The following is a 13,573-nucleotide window of genomic DNA, read 5'->3' on the forward strand; positions in this document are numbered from 1 at the left end:
GCAAGCACCCCAGCCAGCTCCTTCAGCACCCTCGGGTGTATCCCATCCGGTCCCATAGACTTGTGTTTGTCCGTGTGATGCAGCAGGTCACTGACTATCTCCTCCTGGATTGAAGGGGGGTCGTTCTCCCAGTCTCTGTCTTCTGGCTGAGGAGGCTGGATTCCCTCAGTACAACTAGTCTTGTTATTAAAGACTGAGTCAAAGAAGGCATTAAGCACCTCAGCCTTCTCCTCGTCACTTGCTACCATGTTTCCTCCTGCATCTAGCAGGGGATGGAGGCTCTCCCTGGACTTTCTTTTGCTCTTGACATACTTACAGAAATATTTCTTGTTATCCTTGATTGCTGAAGCCAGATTAATTTCTAGCTGGGCTTTAGACCTCCTGATTTCTGCCCTGCATAGCCTCACAGCATCTTTGTAATCATTGTGAGTGCCTAGCCTCTTCTTCCAAAGGCTGTAAACTCTCCTTTTCTCCCTGAGTTAGAGCCAAAGCTCCCTGTTTAGCCAGGGTGGTCTTCTCTGACACCAGCTTCTCTTACAGCACCTGGGGACAGCCTGCTCCTGTGCCATTAAGACTTCCTTCTTAAAGATCACCCAGCCTTCCTGGACCACTATACCCTTCAGAATCGTGTCCCATTGGATCCTGTCGAGCAGGTGCCTAAACAAGACAAAGTCAGCCCTTTGGAAGTCCAGGATGGCAGTTCTGCTGCCCCCTCTCCTGGCCTCTCTAAGAATAGAGAACTCTCTTATTTCATGATCGCTGTGCCCTAGCTGGCCTCCAACCGCCACTTCATCCACCAGTCCTTCTCTGTTCACAAAGAGGAGATCCAGCAGGGCACCTTCACTGGTTGGTTCTCTCACCAGCTGCATCAGGAAGTTGTCTCCCACACATTCCAGGAATCTCCGGGACTGGTCTCGTTCTGCTGTGTTGTATTTCCAGGAGATGTCTGGGAAGTTAAAGTCTCCCACAAGAACAAGGGCAAGCGATTGTGAGATTTCTCCTAAATGCCTATAAAATATCTCATCTACCTCTCTGTCCTGGGTGGGTGGTCTATCGTAGATTCTTTCTACAACATCTGCCCTGTTGGCCTTCCCCCTGATTCTAACACAAAAACACTCCATCCTGCCTTCCCTACACTTGCACTCAAAGCAATCATAACAGTCCTTAACATACAGTGCCACCCCACCACCTCTCCTTCCCTGTCTGTCCCTCCTAAAGAGCTTGTAGCCATCAACTGGTGCACTCCAGTCATGGGAGACATCCCACATTTCTGTGATAGCCACAGCATCATAATTTTCCTGTTTCATTGTGGCTTCAAGCTCCTCCTGTTTGTTACCCATGCTGTGTGCACTGCTATGTGTGCACTACAGATGGGCTGATGTCCTCAGCACCTTTTGGCATTTAGAGGTCCTAATTCCAGCCTGACCTTTCACAGGTGTTGCCATGGTTACTGATCCATCAGTATCCCTTGCATCTTTGTTGTGCTGCATGTCTCCATCCCTTGCCTCCACTGGGATAGCAGGGTGAGGGTCATCGCTGGCACAACAGCCCACAAACTGTGGTAATCTACCCTGGGGCTTATGTCTGGGAGTTCCAGTTTTGTCCCCTTCCCCCTTCAAATCTAGTTTAAAGCTCTCTCAATGAGCCCAGCTAACTCCTGCCCCAAGATCCTTTTCCCCCCCTCTGGGACGGGGGCATCCCATCTGATGCCAAAAGGTCTGGCGTCCTGTATGCTAACCCATGATTGAAAAATCCAGAGCCCTGACGGTAACACCAGTCTCAAAGCCACAAGTTCATCTGTTGAGTTCTCCTGTCATCTTCTTCATCCATCCCTGCAACCGAAGGGATGGAGGAGAATACTGTTTGTGCCTCTGACCCCTTAACCAGTTTCCCCAAGGCCCTGAAACCTCTCTTCATTGATTTAGGACTTCTCCTGTCTACTTATGTCCTCCTGAGGCAGCTCCCGTGAGGCTCTGCATCTGTGCAGGTGTTACTGGTGTGAATGATTTTCAAGATCTGACCTGAATTTGGCTTGGTGGTGGTGGCATATTGTTAATGCTTCCTGCTACGTTGCATCATGCAGAAATGTCTGTTCTTTTGGTGAAGCCACAGCACCCCGATTGTGGCTGCTCTGTGTGAGATGCTCTTTGGACTGATGGATTAAAGTACTTTTTAAGAATGTTGAAAGAAGCTCTATGAATTTAATCACCCTACTGAATACATATGATTCAAAAATAATTGTTAGAAATGTTGTTGAAAGAGTAAAACTTTCACTTGAGACAGTTTTTTTTTCCTTGTTTTACTGCCTCATAAATAAATATTGCTATACGGATGTTCTTCAAATAGTTTAGTGTAAACTATTACCTTGAATTTTACCAGCGTTAATATCTTTTCATATATCTAAAATATTAATAAAAATATTTTCAAAAACAGCACTTGCCATTGAAAAGATACTGTGTTGACAGTACTGTTTTTCTGCTTCCAATGAAAGTTTACATAAATTTAAAAAGTTTCTCTCTTGTTACAACAAATGCTAAAATGTTAAAAATCTTTTGCTTTAACTTGCTAGTGTATATACATTATTGATATGCATAGAATCAATTTTTATGTACATATATAAATAAAAAGCGCAGAACTTGGATTGGTGAGGTTTTGTTTGTTTTGGTTTGGCTTGTTTTTTTTAAAGGCAGTCCCTCGAGATTCTAGTAGATTCAAAAGATTTATTCTGCTAAAAAGGGGATATTAGAATGAAGGTAGAGGATCCCAGTATAGATGATAGTAAAATACAATATGCTGGTAGATCTACATGAGCTGTGAAAGAATAATTTCCATTTCTTTCTCTTTGAAAGTAATTTCTGACTGCTAAACCTGTCTGAATTATCCTATTTCTCTTGGAAAGGCTCTTAAGTAAAGTTCTACTTGATCTAGTTCTGTTAAAATTATTTAATTAATGTTTTTTAAAATTTTCTTCTCTCAGATGCTTGTCTTAATTTTAATGACTTGGAGGCTGTGGTAGATATATTTAAAAACCACAAGAAATAACATGTTAAAACTATATATTTAAATTTGTAGGAAATAGGCTTGCCCAGTGACTATGCTAATAAGAAAAATTTATGTATATAAATGTGCACACAGAGATTCTCACACTTATTTCTCCTCGCTTTTTCCCTCATCCCCTTTTCTTAGTTGGGCACTCCTTGAGGGAAATTGCTTTGAAAGTATTGCAGGGCTGCTGGGAAGTGGATTTGTGTGTTAATTGCAGCTGGGTTTTAAGTTTGCTGATAACTTTTCCCTTCTGTGATGAGATTTCCTTTTATTAGTTAATGCTGACTTTGCAGCATTTGGACTTCATTCTTCATCGCTCTTTATGAGTAGCAAAGTTACAGCCACCATAAATGCAGAGAGCATGGAGGAGGAGGTGGAGTAAACAATTTATTTTCATGTCTTTGGGATTATCACATAACTCTCAAATAGCAGAGGAAAGTGAAGTTTAATGGTCACCCGTAAGTTAGAGGGGAAAAAAAAACACAAACAAAATTAAGATTATTCACTTAGACTTCCTCGGTGTGTGTATTACTGTCATTCTTGGTTCAGACTAATGATTAAATGATACCTTTTTATTTATTCAGATTTGATTAGTAGGAGAAGGATTTAAATACATATTTTTCTACTACATTAACAGTAGCTTGGCAAGAGAGGTTCAATGTGAGATGAATATTAGGGAGTAGAAAGTGAGATTCAGAGGCAGCCTCATGAAAACTAGTACAATTTCATTCGATTCCTCCTCTATCCAGTCATCTCCTGTGACTTGGTCCCAATAACAAACTCTGTAGCTTAGTTTATCAGAAGGAATTGGAAATTTTGGTTAAAGTTTGATTCTGGCATTTGCTGAGATGCACTGTTTAGCTTTGCACTGAAAAGACACTAAGTGTATCCTTTAGTCTATTTTTCATTGCTCAGTTTAAGTTGAAAAGTAGAGGAAAGTTTCTCTAAGAAAATTCAGAACAGATGTTTTTGTTTTATAATCACTTTCAATGTTATAATAATTTTCTTGATTATATTAAAGTATTTTACTTGCCCAACTCTCCTGACCCTGAGGTGCAGTATCACTATAATGTGGTTTAAAGACTAAAAAGAAATGGCTTAATCTGTAATATCTCAAAAAATGCTTGTTCTGAAGCAGTGATTCCTGGTGCTGCTTGACTTCTGACTCATGGGGTCATTTATGTGGCCTAGTTATGACACAGATTTAACAGTTCTGTGAGAGAAGCAATTGATTTGAGTTAATATTGAGTAAACGGAGTATATGCTTGCTGGGAAGTCTAGTGAATTGTGCAGAAGGTGCAGCTGAAATAACTGATCTCAATTGAACATGAATAATGTAAAAACTTCACTAAAGAAGATACAATGGATGATGCTAAAGACCACACTTGGATCTTCATATCGTCAAGGGCATAGCAGCTTTTTGATACGGATAATATACTTCTACAAATAGTTGAGATGAAAGATTTTTTTTAATGTATATTTTAAGATGATTTGGTAAAAACAGAGAAATTATGGTTCAGTAGCCTCTTATACCTTGCTTGCCCTTCTGAATGTTGTTAACATGTTTTTTCAGTCTTTGCAGGTATCTTGGAAATACACGTTTATGGGACTTTTCAGCTGTCTTTTCACTGATGGTTTGAGTGTTCTGTCTTGGATAAAACTTTGGATTTCAATGTGTTAACAGATGGCTCAAAATTGACAGCTGACACACAGTATGAACGAACAGTGCATGTGTACCTCTCTGCAGTGGGATTTTAAGTAGTTGTAACTATATGGATTAACATCAGCTGAAGCTGAAACTTTTCTGTTCTAATGGTAGGACACCTTGGAAACTTGACGCAACTTACTAATAGGAGAATTACATTTAACATAGCACTGCTCACTTCACTATGGAGCTCCAGTCTGGATGTGCATGGGCCAAGCTACTACGAACCACATCACAGGAACGTTAAAAGTCTGTCGGTCACCCACAAGGCACACTTCTACTATTACAGCAGTTGTGATAACAAAATCTAGTTTTGCTTTTAGGGCTGCTTTTCTGTTTGATAGCTTAAAACTTTAACTGTTTTTAAAACAGTCCATGCAGCTAGACAAAAAAGGAGAATAAAAATATTTTAAAATGACAAAACTACTAAAAAGGCTGGTTTAATGTTGCCATGCAGTAGTAAATACAGGAAAAAAACCTAGGTAGAAATTTAACATGCTTTAACATTCCAAGCAACAGAAATATTTCAAGTGTATTGAATATACTGAACATTTTGAGTGGTGATCCTTTCTTATTGCTCACATTATACTCTCCTTTTTTTCTTACATTGTGATTGCATTTGCCTACATTACCACAAACATTTATTTAAGAAAAGTCATGCCTTTTAAAACAGAAGCGTTCAGTTTGAAAATGGTTTCAGATTTTACTACTAAATATGTTTTCAAAACAGATTTCCCTGAAACTTGTCTGTCAGAGGGATATTGCAAGCATTATCTTCCTGTTATGCATACAAAAGCCCATTGCTTAAATCTAAGGAAAATCAAATTTTAACAGGCCATGCAATTCTATCATCTTTTTCAAAACTTATGAAGACAGTCAAAATCCAAGTTTTAAATAAAACTGGTGCCTGTTTGGACTATAATCACTAACTTGATGTTATGCTTCATGTGAAGTAAAACCTTTTACAACCTTATTCTTCCCTGACTGTGGTCTGCAGGATTTTCTTTCTTCCTCTAAAGCTGCTTCACTGTGCAGGTATGTAAGCTGCTGTTGTGTCTACCCTGGTTTGGGCTCTATTTTCAGAGTCTGGGCTTGACTTCTCCCTCCTAAGGTGGATGTAGCAGTGACATGTCCCATTCCGCAAGCCTGAGCATTGTCTGCAGGGCTCCAGCTGTGCTGCTTTGGCCAAGCCCACCCCTGGTGTGGCTGCACGCCCTCCTCAGGTCATGGACCAAGTACTCCTGGGGAAAAAACTCTCGCAGGAGTAGACCACTGAGCCGTCACCTCCTGGCTAGCTGATCCGTCACAGTCATGGGAAGCTGGGTCCAGTCCACAGCAAATTACATAATCTTGGCACTTTTTTTTTGATCACAGCAAATCATAGCTCAGGAGCTTTGATGAGCTGGTAAAGGAGGAGAGGTCTTGCATGCATAGAGGTGCAGAAGGAGATGTGTTTCTTCCCCAGAGGTTGTGTTCTGTTAGGTATTGTATAGACATAAGAGAGGGGTGTTGCATTATGAACTGACATTAACAACCTACAGGTTTCTTTCAGTGGGTATTGTGTGTTTTGTAGATACAATGTTATCCATTTTCTCTCTGCTTTGTCAGTTTTGATTTTATTATGGTAGTTCCTGAAGAGGGTCTGCATTGTGCCGGTCACTGTAGGTGCAAAACCTCTTAGGTCTAACCCCGTTCATATTAAACTTAAAAAAAAAAAACAAAAAAAAAAAAACAAACCGAAAAAAGACTGACAAATTACAAGAGGAAATTATGTAGTAAGGTACCTTGTTTGCTTGATGCCCTGCAGTGCTCTGATGCACATGCTCCTGGAGCACATCTTATGAGGAGCAGCTGAGGGAACTGGGGGGTTTCATCTGGAGAAGAGGAGGCTGAGGGGAGACCTCATCGCCCTCTACAGCTCCCTGAAAGGAGGGTGCAGAGAGCTGGGGATGAGCCTCTTGAACCAAGGAACAAGTAACAGGACAAGAGGGAATGGCCTCAAGCTGCCCTAGGGCAGGGTTAGACTGGCTCTTAGGAAGCATTTCTTTCCAGAAGGGGTTGTTGGGTGTTGGAATGGGCTGCCCAGGGCAGGGGTGGAGTCCCCATCCCTGGAGGGGTTGAAGAGTCGGGTTGACCCAACGCTGAGGGATCTGGTGGAGTTGTGAATGGTCAGTGTGAGGTTAACGGTTGGACCGGGTGATCTTCAAAGTCTTTTCCAACCGAGATCATTCTGTGATTCTGTGATGCACTTGTTTAACTGCCCTGCTTTTTCAGACGCCAGATCTTCTGTGGCTTCTGGGAAGTCCCTGTGCAAGGGCAAATGGGCTGCTACAAGCGTACTGAGGAGAGATTGGAGTTTTGAGGCTGGAAGAAGAAAGCAGGTTCAGCTCAGTTAGATGCTTAAAAAATGGGAAAAGGAAGCAGGGAAAACACAACTACCCTTAGTTGACAGTTTGTTATGTGTTAGCAATCATTAACTACCACCATGGCATGGTGGTATCAACTCTGGTGGTGGTGTGAAATAATAGCTCAGTGCCTCTGGAGGAGTGACTCTGTGTGTTCACTTTCCAGGTTCTTACACTTCTCCCCCCAGAAAAAACTATGATTGTGCTTCAGAGAGGCTGGCATAAAACCTTTGCTGTAGAAATAGTTTCTGTTGGTTAAAAAAACACACAAAACCCCCCCAACTATGGTCTACCTGCAGCTTTAAGGGAGAGAATATTTTACTTTGCTCCTTCTAGGCAATGGTTGGACACTGTCCAGGAGAAACCCTCATTGCTCAGAGTTTGCTCAGTGGTTCTGCTGATCTGCATCTTCTGTCTGGCTGCGGGCAGTGCAGGTACTCAGCACATTCAGAGTTTGCCCCAGTGCCCATTTCAAGTCTCTGCAGTCTTTTCTTACTATAATGTAAATCTGCTTTGTAAGTGTTCTTTTTACTTTTTAAACAAAACGAGCACTTTTGGTACTCAAAACGAGTAGTTTTTGGTAGTGGTGGTATGTGCACTGACTTTTCTAACCTGGCTTATAGCCATTAGGGCAAAGTAAGACCCTGTAGGATCTGTTCTTAAGTAAGAGCAGCCCTCTTCCATCTAAGTAAATCGTGGCACCATTGTTCTAGCAGTCTCTGAACTATGAGTTAGCATTTTTCTAGCCTTGTCATTATTTAAACTACTCCCCTTGCCTTGTCAGCCTTTGTAATAGGAGACCAGTTCTTAATTTCTCTGGCAGTTTCTTTGTAAAATGGCTCAATGCTGTAGCAGAAAATGGCTCTTTTGTGTCAGCAGTACCTGAGGGCTAATATTTCAGGCATGAAGGAGTAGAAGGGAGAGACTCCTTGACAGCAGGCTGAAAACCCTCCTGAAAAAAACCTTCTCCTCTCAGGGAGGCATCAGCCTGTGCAATTTCCAGCAGTGTGGAAGGAAAGACGTTATAGAAACCTCAAGTACCAAGGTCAGAAATGGTGCTCCTTAATCCCAGCCTCTGGCTGAAATGACACACAAGTGAAGAACAGAACAAAGAGGCTCTCCAGCCCTTGTTTTGTGCTGGCTGTAACCCTAGAAGATGCAATGTTCATAACCTGGGATGACTGGATACTAGAGTGACAGAAATTTAAGTATGAATTTAGCCCTAAAAGGCCCACTGCAAGGCACCATTTGGGTAGTTCCCAGCTGTTCTTAGAGGAATCACCAATGAGCCTTGCTCCAGAGGTGCTTAACCAGGTGCTTCATGGAGTTCTGTTTGCACTGAATAGCAGTAAACTCCTTAATGTGTGGAAGAGGACTGAGCGCTCAGTAAGTAGATGGAAAACTGCACATAATGAATGCCGTTATGCAAGCTGTTACCTCAATAGTAAGAGTTTCCATACTTTTTTTTTTTAAGCAGGTGTATACTAGCAATCTGCTGTTTGATCATGTTTGCAAACAAAACACTTAGCACAAAAAGTGTGCATAGCTACCAGCTGTCAAGAATTTCCGTGTTCTTACCACGTACCACAAAGCATCTTTGCCTGCTTCTGTTCTTATCTGTGTCCCAATAATTTGCTAATTGCCATACCTCTGCCTTACAGCGACACCTGCTGCCACGGGCAGACTTGACAGAAAGTTAGTTCTTAGCTCAAAGGTGTCATTTTCTGCACCCCAACTGATTGCTAGTAGCTTTTCTAGAATATATTCAAGTTCCCTATCTTCTTCCTGAATCTAGTGTTATCGCTAAAGAAAAAAAAAAATGCCCCTCAGGCCAGCAGTTGGAACTGACGTGGTGTAGATGAGCCAGTCCCAAACTTGATACCCATGCCGCTTTTTGCACCACCTATGTGATAATTTAATCTCTTTTTATCAAAGCTCCTTTACTCTGCAGGTGCAGTGTGATGCGTGACTTCAGCGTGAGGATGTGTACAGGCCAGCTTCAGAACCAACACAAAATGCACTGTAAATTACACATCAGGCAGCAATGGCAAATTAGGATGTATGCTTGGAAATACCTACACTTGGGTTTGAACTGAAGTAATTATGTGTCTAAAACCTAGGCTTTGCTGAAGTACCAGTATTTGCTAACCATGGTGTTGATTCATTAGCAGGGGGCTTGATCCATTAGTAAGGGGCTTGATGCCAGGCCTGTCTTTGATAACCTCCCTAATTCACATCTGGAACTGTTTACAGCTTGTACCAGGCAGATTTTGTTGGATAAGGCGACTCCCCTCTCTTGCCTTCTTCACCTTGTAGATCCCTGTTAATTTCTTCCATGCCCTGACAAGAAATGGATAAGTTGGGGCCAGCTGGAGGAGGTTCAAGGTAATGCACCAGTGTGAAAGGTGAATGGAAACCAGTGATCCCACTGCTTAAATTGAAAAAAAAAAAAAAAAAAAAAAAATCTAGAATGAGGCTGAGTGCTATGGAAAATTATGTCAGTAAAGTACAGAAGTGTCTGAATATAAACATAACTCTGATTCCCCATTTCTCCCTCCTTCCAAGCCACTTTGGGCTTCACTCTCTTGGGGTGCAGGTAGCCAAATGCAAAGACCGAGTCAAGAGAAATCCTGGAAGTGGGATGCTTGGGTTTTGTTCAGAAAGACATAGATCTGTTAGTTGAAATCTTTTGTTCTTTCCTCAGGCAGATTTCCCAATAGTTTGGTCAAGGATTAAGCAAGAGTAATTGGACTGGACATGGTAACTTTAGTATCTGGGCTCACTGGTATGCCACAAATCAAATGAGTTTGTGCAAAAAAAAATTAGCAGAATTGCTGCTGGCTAGGAATTGCATATACACCAGAAGAGAAACTTTAGTGATACCCTTTTAGATGAGAGATTTTGTTAGTTTATAGTTCAGTGAAATGTGTTTTCCACTGTCAAAATAGATAACTTATTTCAGTAATAGAAAAATAACATTGTTTTTTCCAGCATGAAAGTAATCCCAGCAGGGATACACATAGTGTACCATGCTAATACAATTCTACTTTAATACAAAGTAGAAACTTAATATCATTCCTGAGATGTTACTATTGCATTATCAAAAATGAATTTCAGCAAGAGCAAAATGACTGATGTTCTAAACAATGTTATTAAAGTTTGCAGGTCTCTTACAAACTGCAATAATTTAAATGTTAACTTTAATTATTTGTTACTTTTATTTTTCTGTACAGTTGCTTTTAATTACCTCCTCTTATACAAACATTTCTTTCTTAGTATTCTTAATAGAACATGGTTTGGTAGTTCTCTTTTTTAGTTTTATTTTTTTCCCAAACCCATATTACATCATTTTATCATTGAATGGGTGGTGCCATTCCTCTTTAGAAGAAGAGAGACTGGGAATGCCCTGGTGTATTAAACTGTGTCAGGAAGTAAATGTTTCTTTGAAATCCTGCTTCTTTTTTTCATTATATGTGAGGAAATGCATCACTCATGCCTGGGAAGCAAGGAGATAATTCGTTTTCCCGTCCATCCTTATTCTGTACTCTTGGAACCAGATGGGTACCTCCGTGGGGGCAGGTGGGTGTCTCCTCCTCCTGCAAAGGCTTTCTCTTCCATTTGTGGTGACGGAGTGTGTCGGCTCAGCGGTGACTTCTCACTGTGACCCTTGTCTGCTCTTAGAAGGAGGCAGCATCTCTGCGCTAGGCATAAGGTAGCACACAATTCCCTGCTCTCAAGTGTCTTGAGAGCCCTTCAGAGGTAGAGAGCAATTGCAGTGCTGTCTCTGCAGCTCTCTGTGCGCAGACCACTCTCCCCAGGGCCTGTTTGCCTCCATCCCATGCCTGCCCAGAGTGTAACCGGGGCTTTGAGAAACTGATGGAATGGGACCCCTTGGCTCGGCGCTCTCATCCTTGGTAGAGTGATAGGACAGTGTAAGAGGTTATTGCATATCGAGGGAAATAGAATGACCGCTCCCCTTTTATTCTTGCTTATTTTATGAGAACATGTCCTCTTTTCTGAATATGCTTGTACAAAATCCCAGAAAGTCCGTTCTCTTCTGGTTACATTTTCCACTTTGCTCTCACAAATGCTACATTTTAAGTAAAGTAAAATAATTGTACAGTTTGTAAATCAGACCCTGAAATAGGAGGCAACAGGAGTGGGGAGCAGTAATGGGGAGAAGTGAAACAATAGGTGAAGAAGTGGCGATGAATTTTTTGATGCATATAGGAGGAGGAGTGGAGGCTGACAAAAGGTATTTGTGTCGCCATGAATTGATGAGACGATGTGTGCATCTGGAAACTGGAATAGATGAAATGGCAAAGACGGAGCTATTAGGGATCAAGACAGTGAAGAGAGGAAGAGTAAAGATATATATAGCATTAGGGCTTGAACTGTTATGGGCACTTTGTATTCAGACAGAGTGATAAGTATGATTTGAATTCTGATATTTGAGGAGTAGAGCTCTGCTCAGCACGGGTGGCTTCACTGAAATCAGGAACCTTCTCCAGGGTGTGAGGAACAGCTGTGTGCAGGAACGTCTCACAATGTGACTTAAAGCAAATATCGTTTTATGCCCCTCCAGATAAGACTTTTAAAACTGTAAGAGTTAAGAGTGGGGTTGGCTACAGGAAGGATTCATTGCATAAATGAAAGTTTAACCTACTTCTGTTGTTCACAGCTATTGATTTTGGTTTGCTAAAAGAGCAGCAACATCAAATATTTCTGAGATGGCAAAGCTAGCTGTTAAACCAAATTTCTGAAACTCTTTTTCCCTGCTGGGGAACTATTGATAGGTTGAATTGTGACTTGATAATACTCAGATTTTACCTGTGGACAAGATAAATGAAAGCACCAGGGTCTCTCGTTCTTTCTTTTCTTTAACCTTAGTTTAGTTTATAAAGATGGCAGTTTGATCATGTTTTCAGCCTTCACAGAGAAATCATTGCATCTTTAAGCAAAACAATCCTCCAAATTACTGAATCCATTAGAAGCTCTGGTGACTGTTTCAAGCAGGTGGCGAGGCCTCGTGCAGGTTAAGCAGCAGATCTTTTTCTTCATCAGCGGAACTATGCTTGTTGCCTTTATGGAACAGATGTACCATGTAGCATTTTGTGAATCGAGGATTCAGAAATGTCTTTCCAGGTCATTTGTGACAGTGAGTGTCATGTGTGAAATCAGGGCATCACAATTCCTGTCCCTTGCTAGGGAGAACAGTCCCCCAGCATTGCGTGTTTCACACTGCAGAAGGATGGCTATCTGCTGGCTTGGGCATGTATTATCAAATCAAGAGTAAGAGAAATTGTTTTTCTTTCATCTCTTAAGAGGGAGGATCCTGCTTCCTGCTCTAAAGAAATGTTGCTGAAGTGGGCTGGTTGAACTTGACCTTGAGTGTCTTAATACATGACCAGGCATGTTTTTGTAAGTAAACTAGTAAAAAGCAGTGAGGAAATAAATATAGTAAATAATAGGTGAACTGAGGAAAGTCCTTCCTTACACACACTAATATGTGCTTGTTGTGTTTTTTTGTTTGGTTTTTTTTTTTCTTTTGTTTTGTGTTTTTTTTTATGTTTTTCTGTTTGTTTTGTGTGAGTTTTTTTAAACTGTCTTTAATCTTCAAAATGTAAGGCTCCAAGGGGAGCTAGCAGAGGACTTGGTCAAAAATGGATGAGCAGAAGGAGAGAGAACTGAGTATCAGGGGAAGACAGGTGTTCTCTTCCCTGTTTTAACAGGGAGATAAGAGCCAGGTGAAAAGACTGACTTCTGTATAATTCTTGTGCTTCAAAGCCCAGTAGGTAATAATACTGTAGGCTCCAAGGGCTTCTGAAAGTTGAAATCCAGATTAAACAAGTAAAAGGCTGGGATTTTTTTACATTTTAGCAGCTCTTCGCTAACAGTACTGATTTAAACCAGGCCAAGTGCAGGAACACACTACTTTAAATGAAAATGTCATGTACTAATCTGGAATCTTCAGCACATCTGGTAGATAGGGTAGCATGGGATTGGTGCAGTGACTCAAATCACATTTGAACATCCTCTCTTCTAATATTTTCTCTTGCTGATAATGAAGTGTTTATTATGAACAGAGCTTGTAAATTAAATAGAATATTGATATTCTTTTTGGCCAACAGTTGGCTGATTTAAATAGAAATATATTAGATACACTTAGGATAATTTTTTCTCCCACCCTCATAAGTCATGTTTCTATGGAAAATTTAAAAGGATGATAATTTCCGATTAATTAGCAACATTGAAAAGGGACACTTGATATGCTAAGATTCACAGCTACTGTATAGTTCTTTGGGGTTTTTTTCATTGAACCATTTTGGAACAAAAAGCAACAGATACAATGTGTAACGTATTACCATTTGAACAAGACTGTGTCTTGGGGTTTTGCTTGTTTGTTTCACTAGGAACA

At 40.9% G+C, this 13,573-nt stretch overlaps 1 protein-coding gene across 4 annotated transcripts in view; it reads left to right on the plus strand.

Moving 5' to 3' along the window:
- The window catches only part of TPK1 (thiamin pyrophosphokinase 1), a 320,623-nt gene that overhangs the window by 95,231 nt on the left and 211,819 nt on the right, over nt 1-13,573 (plus strand). The window contains exon 4 of one of the 4 annotated variants that reach the window (XM_074900881.1): nt 6,379-6,411. The exons of the other annotated variants lie outside the window; for them this stretch is intronic. Within the exon in view, the coding sequence (XP_074756982.1) occupies nt 6,379-6,411 (33 nt within the window). The remainder of the gene's footprint in view (nt 1-6,378; nt 6,412-13,573) is intronic. 4 annotated transcript variants of the gene reach the window in all.

This window comes from Athene noctua, chromosome 2 (assembly GCF_965140245.1).
Source record: "Athene noctua chromosome 2, bAthNoc1.hap1.1, whole genome shotgun sequence".
NCBI lineage: Eukaryota > Metazoa > Chordata > Aves > Strigiformes > Strigidae > Athene > Athene noctua.